This window comes from Drosophila virilis, chromosome 3 (genome assembly GCF_030788295.1).
Source record: "Drosophila virilis strain 15010-1051.87 chromosome 3, Dvir_AGI_RSII-ME, whole genome shotgun sequence".
Classification (NCBI taxonomy): domain Eukaryota; kingdom Metazoa; phylum Arthropoda; class Insecta; order Diptera; family Drosophilidae; genus Drosophila; species Drosophila virilis.
In genome coordinates, this window is record NC_091545.1 from 14,878,946 (window position 1) to 14,893,340 (window position 14,395).

Below are 14,395 nucleotides of genomic sequence, written 5' to 3' on the forward strand. Positions count from 1 at the left end.
GAGGTAGCTGCGTTTTGTTTTCGTTATTTTCAATAATTAATTCTTTAGTGTTAGGTTTTTGGCTCTCCCTGATATACTTTATATGCTATTGTTGTGGATCAGAAGTTTTGGACAATTGTTATATCTCGAGATATTATTTCAAGTATTATAATAAAGTATGATAACGCCAATCCTTGTTTGTTGATGAACCTCATTCTTAAACTAAAAAGTTAAAAACGAAAACAAGCCACAAAATTTAACTAAAATTTATATTTTTTTATTTTGTATATTTTATATATTATGCTGTATGTATGTATATCGTTTATATGTATATAATATTATGCATCAACATATACATAAAGAAAATATCGAAATCGTAAAATAAATCGAATTAAATAAAAAAAAATAACACAAAAATTAAATTAAACAATAAAAAGAAAATATTAACATTTGATCGAAAACAAAATAATAATTATTAATTCTGGCCTAGCAAAAACGATTGTTCAGTACGTGTAGGGGTAGGAAATTCTGTAACAGTTGCAATCTATATAATTCGCAAGCATTTGGTGTCATGGAGGTAAATGCGCAACTATTGGCACATTTCTAACGAGGTTTGGCAAGAGATTCGGCTTAGGCTGTTTACTCCTTGTATATAGCTAATGTATATAGCCTTTTTTAAAGTCTTATGGTAAAGCTTGGTTTGACTAGAAAAGCAAAGTTGATTATTTGTTGCATATTGGAACAATAGCAGGTAGTAAACAGATTCTGATTTGAGAAACTTAATACGTTCTCTCACGTGAATCCCCACATTAGTGTCCCCCTCACATGCCTGAACAAAGCATAAACCAATATGTATATTGTGTATATATAAGAGAACTATAGAAATTAAAATTGTAGTAGACATTAAAAAGTGTTCATTATGCATCATTAATCATTGATCATCAACATTATATCATTATCATCATCATCATCATCATCATCATCATCATCATTAGTTATCACTTGCTCTTCTTATAACTTAAGACTATTAACTATCATTGGGATTCTTTCGCACTTTGCTGGCTCTGTTTAATCGTATTTTGTTCGGGCCACTCTTATTTTTTACTTTATTCGCCTGGTTATCGAAGCCGCTGCCTCTGGTCCTCCTTCTTCTGCTTCGTTTCCAGCATAACTTTATTCCGCTCTATAAAAATATAAACATTTGCCTTACATACATGTACGTACAAGGGAGGGGCTGGGCTGGGCTGGGCTGTGGGTTTGGGGTTGGGGTTTTGGTGGATTGCACCGTTCTCTCTATATAGTATTGATCTCTGATCTCTGGGTGTGGCAGACGCCCCAGCACACGCCGTCAAGGCCGACACCAGTTAATGACGTTCAATGGCATTGACGGCGCGCTGCCTTTTGGCATTGACTGCAACGACCCGCGTCCGCGTCGTCTACTGCCTCCTCGGAGTGCCCTCGCAAACTGCTACTAACTATACATATATATATATACATATATAAATATATATTTATATATATACACATATATAGATACATATACATATTAGTAGAACGAACTGCACCAGGCATCGCCCGCCGTGGGGCTTAGCATGCCGACCAAATTGCTGCCATGATGCGACTGCACGGCGCTATTCACCACAGACGCCGGCGATGCCACGTGATTCGAGCTGGGCAAGCATTGGAAGCAGTAGTTGGCGCCATAATTGCTATCCCAAAACTGTTGACCCTTGCACTGAAAGCGCACGGCAAACTCCAGACGTTGTCCGACATGCAGCGAATTGCCAAATAGCACAAACGTGAACTTGTCGGAGAAGCCATCGCAGGAGTTCTCCACATAGTTGGCCTGCAGATCCGCATAGCTGCGCCAGCCGTCCAGCGAGTAGCGCACATGCACTGATTTATGAAAGTCCAGATTGCGTACACGCACCGTGCCGGAGATTGTCTGATTGATGCTATCGGTGACAGCGGCATTCTCCAGCGATACCTGCTTCTCGCGCACCGCATCGAGGAATGTGGGCAGTCCGCCCGGCTGCTGGAACAGCGGCATCAACAGCTTATCCGATTTGGGACCAAGCTGCAGTGGTGGCTCTGACTCAAGTATTTCCAGATCCTCAAACGCGGATTTCGGTATGGTTGGTATTTCGTCCAGAAATGTTTTCACATCCGCCAAATCCAAGCCAAGCACGTCGGCAAAGCGCACAATCTTTTTGCGTCCAGGCGTACCCGGCGGCGTTTTGCCTGTTTTCAAAGAGGAGCATCGTCGTACGCGTTGCGGCCGACAGTCGTCCTCGTCGTCTGTGGTGTCTATGCCATGGCCATGACTGGGTTTCTCCGCCTCGTTAACCGCCTCTGTTACATCCTGTTGAGCCTGCTCCAATTGTGCCAGTCCCACGTCCACAGTTAGCATGCCCTCTGTGCATTTGTCTACCTCATCTATACCGCTCTCGGGCGCCTGCTCTGCCTGTTCCTGCTCTGTAGTTGTCTGAGCTAGCTTGTCAACTTCGAGTTGTTGCTGCTTCTCTTCTGGCTGATCAACGTGACCATTAACCAACACCGCCTCCTCAACTGCCGCCTGCTCCGTTTGTTCCTGGCTGCAACCGTTGCCAGGGCTCTTGATGCTATCGCTGTGCTGCTGCAGTTCGCTTAGTATTTGTGCCTGCAGCAGCGTCTCATCTTCGCTCTCCCTTGCTTGTTCCTTCTGTTTCGGTTCCACTTTGCCTACCACCTCCTCCTCCTCCTCCTCCGTCGCCTCATCTTGATCACCATTTGTCAGTGGCTCATGAGTGCCATTTATTTGCAATGTGTTCATATATTCCTTGAGCTCCGTTGCCGGCAACTTGCTGCGCTCCGCCTGCGGCTGTGTGGTGACCAGCAGCAGCTCATTTGGCACATTGCTTGTGCTGCTGCTGCTGCCGGCTGCCGCATCAAAGTAGGGTCCATCTGTGCTGCTGTGACTGCTTGCCGCCGATGCGCAAGCATAGCCAGACTCGGCCGTGGAGTTGTGTGGCGTATTCGAGGCGGTTTCTATGAGACGCAGGTACTCACACTCATCCACTGGACTGCCTGGCGATTCCAGCTCGCAGTCGAAGTCAAAAAATGAATCTGACTCGTGACGCAGCGGCTGGAGATCGGTGACAGTCTGTTCCGATTCGTGTGCGTTTACCCAGGTGTTGGTATTGCCGCCATTTATAATAGGTTCATCCTCTGCATTGGCGCCCTCCTCGTTGGTCTGCATTTCAAAAAAAAGGATATGAATTCAAGGAAAAATTGGTTAAAACTATTTTTTATAAAAGCATGTAATTTGTTTTTCATAATTTTGTATTTTTCAAAGGGCATTTAATCTTCCGTAATCCAAAGAAGTTTGTTCTTTCTGGTCTCACATTGATCTGTTCCAAGCTGAATTCTCAAATGAAGATAATACCTCCTTCCACAAAGTATATACACGATTGAAAACTCCTATGCATTTTGCTAATTATCCAATTTATTGAGCGTGTTTAAGTGTGTGTGTGTGTATTCTACTTGCACTCCTTTATCATACTATAAAATGTATATTTTTAGTTGGCGTTTTTAAAGTACTCTTCTTTGCCACCGACATCCGGCTTCATGGCCTTTGCACCCGGTCGCCAGTTAACCGGGCAAACCTCGCCAAATTCATCCGAAAATTGAAAGGCCTGAACTAAGCGAAGCGCCTCCTCGACACTGCGTCCCACACCCGCGTCATTAACCGAGATATGACGTACGATGCCAAGTCGATCGATAATATACATGCCGCGAAGGGCCAGACCAGTGCTCTCGTCCAACATCCCATAGTCGCGAGAAACCTTCATGGACTTATCTGACCACAGAGGAATGTCAATCTCGCCGAGGCCACCCATCTTACGTGGTTGCATCATCCAGGCGCAGTGCGCAAAGTGACTGTCCGTCGAACAGCCAATGATCTCGCAGCCGATATTCCGAAACTCCTGGGCGCGATCGCTAAATGCCTGCAGCTCCGTTGGGCACACGAATGAAAAGTTTGCCGGATAAAAGAGTAGCAACACATATCTACCCCGATACTCGTGAAGAGTCATCGGTCGGAATGCACCCATTGATGTGACCGCAATCGAATTGATTTCCGGTGCTTGTTTGCGCAGTAAAATCATTTTCGCTTTTGTATAAATATTTTAATGCGGTATGACTAGTTTGAAATCAGAAAAACTACTGATGCCTTAGAAATTTATAGTCGACTCTCGTCCTGCTCCTAATACGATTGCTTGGATCCAAGCATCAATATAATAGGAATAAGTAAATGCTATGCTAATCAAAAAGTATTTAGGGTAAGTCTATAGCTTGGGCGCAGCAATTGCACTTATCCAAACATGTTAAATAGTTTCAAATTGTTGGGTACAGATCAAATCTAGCCCTTATCTTGCTTATGAAAATGTGTATATATATGACATATTCTCAATGCATCGGGCAATTGTATAAATAATACTGAAATGTCAAATTGGGAGAAGTTGGGAGAATCTCAAGCTGAAGCTCGAATCAAGAACAAACCGTGACTCGAAAGAACTTTTGCTTTTGGATATACAGCCATATAAAATGAATATAAACAGAAATAAACTCTAATTTGAGTAGAAATTGATATTTAAAGAAAATCAAATATATATCACATATGTATTAGCCCGGCCAGATTTGCATTAAGTATTTGCAACTCACCTGTGATCCCAAGGTGCGCAGCTTTGTGGACAAACTTCGCGCGAATGCCTCGGCACGTCCACGGCATGATGACATCCCTATGTTTGGTATTATTGAGATAATGCTGCAGGGCGGCCTGTTGTCCGGCGTGCTACTGTGTGTCAATGGTATATCGCCGGGCTCATTCATTTACGTCACGTCAATTTGCGAGTCGGCAATTGCAACGATGCTGCAAAACAAATATACAGATATATATGTAAAAATATGTATATATATACTTGGATGACGTGTAGCACAATATTATTTTCGTTTATTGCCTAAGACTAAGAAACAGTCAAAGATTTTCTTAAGTAAACAAATAAATTTACTCAAAATGTTATACTTTCTCTTTTTGAGAAAACAGCTGGCAATTATTTTTTATAATTTGCAGAGCATTTTTCATTTGGCTACCGATTAAACTTTTAGCTGCCTGTCAATAATTTAAATAGCCTATTTTGGGTATTACGAGCAGATGGCATTTGCACTTGTGCATTTTTGGCATTTTGCACAGTTCATTCATACATATATGTAATTCACAATCAATTGTTTATTTTTATTCATTAAATATATTTTACTTGCTGTCAGTGATCCAATCCATTATATAATATGATTAACGCGTGAGAGGTTCTTTCATGCTAATGAAATCTAAATTTCAAAAGTTTTACATATTTGTATTAAATAAATTTTAATCAATTTATCGCTGTTTCTTTTGAAGAAGCAATTGGCAAATATTTGTTTTCGATATAGCACGTGCCTCACAACAGATCAAACCCACCATTGGTTAAATAATAAAGGCCTCAAAGAGAATTGACAAATTCCTTATGCGGATTGTTTTCAAAATGCAATTGGCATGTGGTTTGTATTTTATTGGTTTTCAATTGTGACACGTGCTCGCCTGATCAGGTGGATATGGACACGCCCCCAAATGGTAAACCAATTCAAATAGCCCAACCCAAAAGAAGAGGAGAGCATGCACCAATCGCGACGTTGTTAATTGGCCTTGAACTTTGCGGTGATCTGCGACATTTTTTCTATTTTTTTTTTCGTTTTGCGTGTGAGCTTTTATTTGGTTTTTTTTTTCTTTGTTTTTTGGCAGCCTGCATAGGAAGCTTTAATTGAGCAGTAGAAGAATAAAAATTAATTTAAAACTTAGCCAAAGGCAGCGAGAGATATTGTAAATAAATAAAACGATGGCCGCCCCTGACAATCGATCGATTAAGGAGGTCAAAAGCGATCTGTTTTAAATACTTATTGCTGCACTGCACAATTATCAAAGACCTAAACGTATTATCTGGGGGCTCTATTTAGGCTTACGGCATTCTGACATATTTGTGATTCATAGCCTGCACCACCTGCGGCTGCATATTGCCCGGCGCTACCACTGCGAGTACACGCCGTTGCACCGATATTGCTCGGAGAAGCGTCCCATTCACTTGGCTTTAGTCCCTTTTTCATATAGACAAATTAAAATTGTTTTTGGACCAGGGCCAATTGGCTAAATGCGTTTTGGGCGGCAGCAGATGACGCGCAAAATAGAGAAAATGCAAAGGAAGAAAGCGGAAAGAGTGTGCACCATAGAAAGCGAGAGAGGGAGCGATAAAGGGAGAGGGAGAGATATAGCAAAAGTAACGACACATTTATGTAAAATCATTTCAAATAAATTGGTTCATAAAAATGGTTAAATAGCTTTCAAAAGTTACAGATACAAATATATATTAAGACAGAAAATTCGTTTAAGAGATATTAATAGATAGAAAACATTAAAATAAGAACACATTAAAAAATATGAACACAGTCAGTTAACTAGATTTTGCTCAGCTACTTTTTCAATATTCATCATTTTCCAAGTTCAATGTACTAGCATAGAAAGCGAAAAGACACACTGAGTGTGTGTCTATGTCACTCTATGTATACCAAAAAGTCATATTAAAAGCGAAATTAACGTTTTAAAAAATAATATAAAGCAATAAAAGTCATATACTACGGCAATATATTGAGTCGGCGTTTTATAAATAAATTAAATGCAGATCATCCAAAACTTAGAAACTGCTAAAAATGTGCCAAAAATAAAAATTGAACAACGCATATGTTTTTTCCAAAAGGAACATTTCCGTTTTGCTTTATCTCTTCTCTTTTCTAACATATATATATATATATTTTTTGTTTAACTCATGGTATTAAAATTTATAGTGCTTTTCCACAGAATTTATGCTTTATTTGATAGTTAGCTCAAAATGTTCGCGGGCCTGCAAGTGCGTATATCTGCGACGAGAGTCGAGATGGCACGCACTGTCCAAAAGATAGTTAGATACTTCTCAGGCCTGTTTTTGGTGCCAGCCAAAAGCAGCTTAATTGAATTAAATTGGGCCAAATGTGTGGCCCGGCGGCGTGTTGATCAATTGATGTTTATGTGTCTAAAGTGGCATTCTAGCAGCGCATACAATCAAGAATAACTTTGCATAATGTTTGATTAGTTAACTTTATTTTGTGGTCAAAGAAGCTGAACTGACAGGCAGGCCAATTATAAAAGAGAGGTGCCAATTTAAAGTCGCAAGACATATTGCTACCCGAGCGAAGGTCAAGTCTAATAAATGAGTATATACACCGAGAAAGTGCACACAACTTGAAGGTAAATTAACTCAACTAGGTATATTTCTTTAAATCTCATTTGAAATCTCATTTGCAGCTAATAATTAGTCGAAACTTTGAATTTAGCAGCCCTATTTGGCTGGACATATTAAAGCTGGCAATAAAAAAAAACATTTTCAACTGCTTCACGTGCAGCTGTCTATTTTCTGAGCTTAACACATTGTGCATTTTCCCCCTATTTTCGGCATAATTAACTTCTTTTGACTAATAGAACTAATTTTAAAATGTTAACAATTATTTTACAAAATTTGTGGCCCGCTCAGGTGTGTTACATGTGTGCTACTCAAGGATGATAATGCAATTTGTATTTGCTTGATTTTGTATACATATAAATAGCTCTTTCTATATATAACCTATATATGATGTCTGAGTAGACAACTATTTAACATATTTCGACTCTGGCTGGCATGTCTGAGGCATGTGTGTATAACAGTATATATACAAATACACATATATAATCTAATACGTCTCTGTAATAAGTTGCCAGTACTGAAATTAAGAGTGCTTTAGCAAAGTGCGTAGATATTTTAGGTCTGATTAAAAGTCTTCTAAGTTTCGCGACATTAGCTATTATTACTTGTATTTCTCTTGTTTAAATTAAGCTCGTTTCAGACTGCCATTGATGATTATCAAGCAAAATGTATGTGAGTGCTTCCCAGCTGAAGAGGAGCTGCATAGGATTATCCTCATTTATTCTATATCATCTTAAATACATTCCTTTTTAACTTGTGCTTCTTTGAAAATCCACAATATGTTATTATAATTGTAATATTATTATAAATATTTTTTGCATTGTTAACATTATCAATATTATTGTTATTTTTGTAGTTGTTAGTTTTAATATTAATACTGTAATTGTGATTATAGGATATAGTTGCAATTTATTAACATCAGTTTCGAATAGTATTGACCATGCATGGCCTTCGGCCAAGACCATGCTACTTGCACACACTAGCCAGGAATTCGAACCCGGATCTTAGTTGTTCAATTTCCTGACGGAACCGCTAAGAAAGGCAGGTAATTAGGTATTCTCCCACTGTCAAGGTCTTTTAATGGGACGCCATTTGTATTTATTTGTTGCAGTTTGTGGCAGTATTAATGGAGATATCATATCAGATATACTATTTTAGCATTGAGTATGTTTCGAGTTCACCTGTCACTGACATGACTTCAAGGGTGCGGGGGCGCAGTTAATCATGCCGCGCCGGCGTTTCGATTGTGAGCGTTGATAACAAGTTGCATTTATTTTTAGCAATCATTTGAAAACAGAGCGCAGTTTATGACCCAAATTGAACTGAACCGAATCGAGCCCGAACCGAACGGAACGATATTCCTCTCTTACTCACATAACGCCAACTGCTGCCGGATCGCTTGGTAACCCGTTCCCAGATCGCTTTCGGACACAAACCTTAATATATACTTTATGGGCACGTTATTAACTGGCGAAAACGAACTTCACGGACCCGGACTGCGACTGCACCACGTCTGCGATGGTACTGTGATGAGCATGCACTGAATACGATTTTCGTTTTTTTTTTTCTTTTTTTTTTTTGGCATTAAACGAACTTGCGCTGATTGATAAGGCAGCTAAATCGAAGCGCAGCAAATCGCACCGCCAGCGTCTGGCCTGTCACTGATCAACTGTGATGTGTCTGTGGCCTGTGTGTGCATCTGCATCTGTAACTGTAGCTGTAGCTGTGGCTGTAGCTGTAGCTGAAGCTGTTGCTGTTGCTGTAGCTGTAACTGTATCTGTGCATTTGTGGTGCTGGGCCTGTGTGGGTAATCGTAATCGCCGCATCCCAAAGGTAAGACAACTGCAGCGACAGATGCCCGACCCTCTGCCCGCAGAGTACCTCTCCCATTGTCGGACAGCCGCTTGCATAGAGAAATGCTCGTGATCAGCGACGTCGCTGTCTACTACCCTCAGAGAAAGAGGGAGAGAGAAAGGGCATAATGCCATGATGATCAACTCTGCTACAGTTTTATTATAGAGTAAATATGTGCTTACTATTGAGCAGGTCTACCCGCTAGTCAGGTGAGTCTTTGTGTTTGCTAACGCTCACACGTGCTGGGAAGCTGCTCAAGAACATTCAAGAATGTTCAATATTTGAAATAGACAATATTTAAAACTGAATAGAAGTTCCTTCTGAATCCTGCAAGGAATCTAAGGATTGTTAGGAGTCCCCAATTACCTATGAAATGAAATAAATCAAATTGAATTGATCAACTATAGTTTTTCCAGGGTATTTCGTCTCCCTTACTTCGAAGTGCTATCACCAACTCGTTTAGATATGCAACAATTGGCTACTGTAGCAACTGTTTGCCAATATCTTCTGCACTACCCTTAGTAATTATGATACGGATGTGGCTTATCAGCGATAATAATGTTTGTCATTTGAGCCCCTTCCACTGAACTATTTCCCGCTGTGATTGAGATAATATATTATCCAAAGGTTCCGGTAATTAGGTTCGGGTAGGGCTCGGTTATTGAATCCTTATCAGTAAACAGATTAGCTACTGCTACTATTTAGTTATGCTTTCAGCAAATTGATAACAGTAACAAGGGATTAAAGAGATAACTTTTTATGGACGCGTACTAATCGGTTAAGTTTACCCAATTGCGGTACTGGCGGAAATTAAGCCGTAAGCAGACAAATATAAAGTACAGAAGGTGAAAATAATGGAATGAATGTGAAATTTCGCGCATAGTTAGAAAATTGTGTGCTCTGAGCACAGACCTGAACTAATTTATTAAAAATTTGACTTTCGGCCTTCAATTATATTCACATGCTCTTGCATAATTATTTGTTCGGTCTGCATATATAGGTAAATATGTATGTATATCTTCCTGTGCTTATATACATATAAACTTCCCTACTTTAGTTTAATTTTCTATTTGCTGTTTCACTTATGTGCCACCCACATTAAAATATTGGCCAAAATTTTTCTACAAGCCACAACAGCTGACTGTGTTCGTGCTGAATGATATTTATTTTATAAATAAACCAGAACATATATTAATATATTTTTTAATATGGCGAATTAGCCAAATTGACAGTCGCACGTAACATGCGGCATTTCTTTTTTTTTGCGTCGTCGGTTGCGACATAATTGAGGAGCAGAAGTGGTGGAGCGATGGAGCGGTGGAGACTTTGGCAGGTTCCCAATCGATTGTCGGTGAATTTTTGGGTGGGTAAAACAATCAATAGATTATGTGGCTCACACGCGCCCTGCTCTATGTCGAGTTTTGTCTATGGATAGCTCTAAGTAGTCAAGTATCTCTCAGATACATTGCTGTGTGCGCCGCGGTCAGTGCGTGTTTGGTGTGGGTGGTTCTTTTGATGGGGAAGCGCGTGTATTTTATTTATATTTGTATGACATTGCTACCCAACGAAATGTCAAAAGCAAACAAAGCCAAGCACCGCCACAATAATAATAATAACAACAGCAACAGCAACAACAACAATGCGAAAATCGCTTGTGCCGTTTTGGAGCAGACAGAGACACATACAGATACAGATACAAATACAGACACAGATACTTTCGATTTTCACATGCTTTCGCTTTCCATTGGCTTCACTTACAGCTTGTGTTTTGATTTTAATGGGCTATGATTGAAGCCTGGCGGGACAGCAGGCCCTAAGTATTTGCAAAAGGTATTGACAAAGGCCAGTTCGCCTTTGTTTGCGTTTGCCATTAGATAGGTTGTTAGATAAATGGATAAAAGTAAGTTTTTTTTGTTTTAAGGAGTTGACTGTCCATGTCTGCATCTGGCAAATTGTTAAGACTTCTTCAAAGCCAATTAACATATTAATTAAAGAATATATGCTTAAAAAAGAAATTCTGTTTGCTAATTAAACAGTGTAGTATCTACGTTCGATTGATTATGTCACACTCCACAAAACCATTTTAATAATTGCAAATAATGTTCCACTTGTAAGCACATTCGATCCCTCATTAAAAAGTTCAATGTCAAAGTATACTCCAGGTACTAGTTTATAATTATGTATTATTATACTACAACAATTCGGTTGTTGCCAACTTGTGGTAAAACAAAAAAACTACACACACTCAAAATATTTATATAAAACATGCGATAATTATGTGAATATGCGTGCATATTGCGATTGTTCTGTTATGATTATAAATAATACCAACCTGCCTAAAAGTTGATTAGTTCCAATGGGTTTCCTTTTTTATTTCCAAGTTCTTGGCCTGCCCGTTTATGGAGCAATAAAAATTATGAGTTGTCAAAGCTGTCGCATAAATATGGCACATATATATAGCGTATATATACACGCGCATATATCTGGTATATATAGTGTGGAAGTCGTCAGTATATGTTTGGCTATGTATTGCGTGCTTCGGTATCGTTATATACGTAGACACCTCCGCCTTAAAACTGTGCCAAGGAAGTGACCCAGCGAATGGGGCTAACGAAGGATTTCGTTTGCCTGAACTTTCACTTTTAGTGCACAGACACGCACACACTCTCGGCAAAAACACGGTTCGGGCCCACAGATGGCGCTAGTTGCTTGGATAACACTTTTAACAAGGAAGTTATATTGTGCACTGTCTCCAAGGCGATATGTTTAGGATGTTTTCATTTTATTTGACTTTATTTTTGGTATTTATGCGGCGCTCTGGTTCACACACGCGACGCTTGGGTTAAGTTAAAATTGTAAAAAAAGGAGCTGCACCGTCGGTTCTGTTCGTGGTGATGGCAAGCACGGCGAGTTACAATAGCTCACACCAAATACGATATACAAAATTTCAATTTCAATTTAAATCCATTTCTGTATTTTGCCAGCGCTCGTCGTGGCAGCCGTGGCAGCACCGCCAGTTGTAGTGGCAACAACGGCGACTTGGTCGCAATAAGAGTGCCATTCAAGGGCATTGCAAGGTCGTAGCAGCTCACAGCAGTCGACAGTCGGCAGTTGCGTCTTTCGCCCACTGGCGGCGGGGTACGCTGCTGAGAGTACGCAATGGCATGGGCCGTGTTCAGATACAGATACAAAGATACGAGCACTTTTCGCAAAGAGAATTAACACATTCTGAGAGCGCTGCGAGAACGAGAGTTAGCAAACAGCTGCCCGGTAGATCGCACGCTGCGCTTTAATTATTATTAATTTGGCATTACTAGCTGCTACTGCGAGTGTATCTTTCAGATACTCTTCAACTCACGGATTGCTTTCCAGTAATCTATAACTTTGCTGCATTGCGTTACGCTTCCAGTTCGGCCTGCCCGTGCAGCTGTCCTGTCGTGTGGCAACTGACGAAGGTTTCAAGTAGGTTGCAAGCATTGCGGCATGCCTAAAACTCTCACTTTTCTCTATTCTTTATCGTCTCTCCGCTGGTACAGTGGGCGGGCTTGGGTGGTGTTGCGTGTTCTGAGAGAGGGAGAGAGCATCCAATATGCTTTAATAATGCACAGTGGTCTGAAAGTTTATCTAAAAACGAACGGAATTAAAGATTGTAATGTGTTGGTTAATATTATTCAAATGTTGAAATTTAAGAAATATTAAAGCTTTAAGTTTCTTTGGCTTTCATAAAAACTAACTGCCTGAAAGTACGATTTGAACTATATTCTAAATAAAATTCCGATACAAGAAGGATCGACATACCTGCAGGAATATATTATCACTGAAGCTTATTCACACCTCCATTTGTTTTTTAGTCCATTTTCCTCACCATATTGTGATGTCGAGATGAGGCTATGCCAATTATTCTCGTCCCACTGTAACGCTATGTGCTTCTCTCTGTGCCTCGCTCTTTTTCTCTGTAACCTCTTTATCTCGCTCCACTCAGTCAAGTGTGGAGCCGGCGTTTTTTTTACCTTATTTTTAAATGTTTTTGTTTTGTTTAATGTTTGCTAAAGGCATTATTCATTGCTTTGTATAGTTTTCAGTTTGTTTTTAATTTGCACATGAAGCTATTTGTTATTTTTACCAGCTGCCAGTTTGTCTATGCTTTATTGTGTACATATGATACAATTATGTATGCCTGCATATGTTTGTATGTAAGTACATAAGTACATCCGTACACGTATAGTATTTTATGCCTTGAATATTCTTTGCTCTCTCTCTCTTATCTAAAAGGTGCGTTGACCGCATTTGGCCTGCTTGCTGCAATATTGCAATTACAGTTTATATATACACACAAGCCTGTGCAATATATGTAAAAGTAGATGCAGGTATACGTATGTATGTATTTTTGTGTGTGCTGGAATGGGCATTGTATTCAAACGTAATTCAAAATTATCTAAACAATCATGTGAACGAACCGTACCGCTATGCTGTGCATATCTCTCTCTCTCTCCGTTCTCTTTATATGTCTCTTTGCTTATTTCGTGCTCTTTGGATAATTCGCTCTTCTGTTACACTTTCAGCTGTAGGTCAAAAGGTACTTTCGCTTTCAATTGAATGCGGCGGCGCTCTCTGAGAAAACCTATTCTATGTTGACCGCCTCCTTTCACGACCCCTTGGCGGGCAATTGTGTCTATGAGCCGGTTTAAATAAAAATTGCTTTGATAAAGCGCGTGACATTGATTTGGATATAATTTGTTTAGAAATTTGCCGTGCTTATATTCTACTCAATACTCTTATACTCAATACTGTTGGAGCTGATGTTATTTACTTTAGGAGTTTAAATTATATTTTGACTCATGTATGTAGCTGGCACACAAAGCCATTATTTTCTCTTAAACGTTTATAGCAAATTACCAATGCCTGAAATTGTCTTGTAGTTTTTTTTTATAAATAAATTAAAAAAAATAAAATCCTTGGTTGGATAAATTGAAAATATTGCTACTTTTTTATGTATACTAGTGTTGCCTACTTCAGGCAATAATACCCAAAATAAACTGTGGCATACTTTTGAACTGTTGTGGTAATTTTGCTCCAATATAAATTAGAAGAAAAAAATTTGATTTCCCTTCTTGAAATTTTTGTGTTATTGTTTAAAGTATTAAAAGTTTTGAATGTGAACTAAAAAGTTAATAAGCTTTTTCTGCGCAGATGCAGTGCAGCCCTGGCGATAAGTAAACGCG

At 39.5% G+C, this 14,395-nt stretch overlaps 2 protein-coding genes across 4 annotated transcripts; both read right to left on the reverse strand.

Moving 5' to 3' along the window:
* Positions 1-234: 234 nt before the first annotated feature.
* On the reverse strand, positions 235-14,314 carry Gbs-76A (Glycogen binding subunit 76A). 3 transcript variants are annotated; one of them, XM_015175172.3, is made up of 4 exons: positions 12,972-14,314; positions 11,506-12,797; positions 4,681-4,888; positions 235-3,211 (listed from the first exon to the last, which is right to left on the reverse strand). In XM_015175172.3, the coding sequence occupies exons 3-4, from the start codon at positions 4,846-4,848 to the stop codon at positions 1,526-1,528; spliced, it is 1,854 nt and encodes a 617-aa protein (XP_015030658.1). In that variant the 5' UTR covers positions 4,849-4,888; positions 11,506-12,797; positions 12,972-14,314; the 3' UTR covers positions 235-1,525. The 3 variants fall into 3 exon arrangements, with proteins under 3 accessions (XP_015030658.1, XP_015030656.1, XP_015030657.1); XM_015175170.3 differs by lacking the exons at positions 11,506-12,797; positions 12,972-14,314 and adding an exon at positions 8,756-8,894; XM_015175171.3 differs by lacking the exons at positions 11,506-12,797; positions 12,972-14,314 and adding an exon at positions 8,694-8,892.
* Positions 3,299-4,194, reverse strand: Prx1 (Peroxiredoxin 1). The gene has a single exon (XM_002047467.4). The coding sequence runs from the start codon at positions 4,122-4,124 to the stop codon at positions 3,537-3,539; it is 588 nt and encodes a 195-aa protein (XP_002047503.1). The 5' UTR covers positions 4,125-4,194; the 3' UTR covers positions 3,299-3,536.
* Positions 14,315-14,395: the final 81 nt, after the last annotated feature.

What these genes read in the sequence shown, in the direction of transcription:
- Prx1 (XM_002047467.4), bottom strand. Translation starts at nt 4,124, where the DNA reads ATGATTTTACTGCGCAAACAAGCACCGGAAATCAATTCGATTGCGGTC.
- Gbs-76A (XM_015175172.3), bottom strand. Translation starts at nt 4,848, where the DNA reads ATGAATGAGCCCGGCGATATACCATTGACACACAGTAGCACGCCGGAC. An exon ending in TGCGCACCTTGGGATCACAG is followed by an intron (nt 3,212 to 4,680) that starts GTGAGTTGCAAA and finishes TTTGAAATGCAG; the next exon opens with ACCAACGAGGAGGGCGCCAA.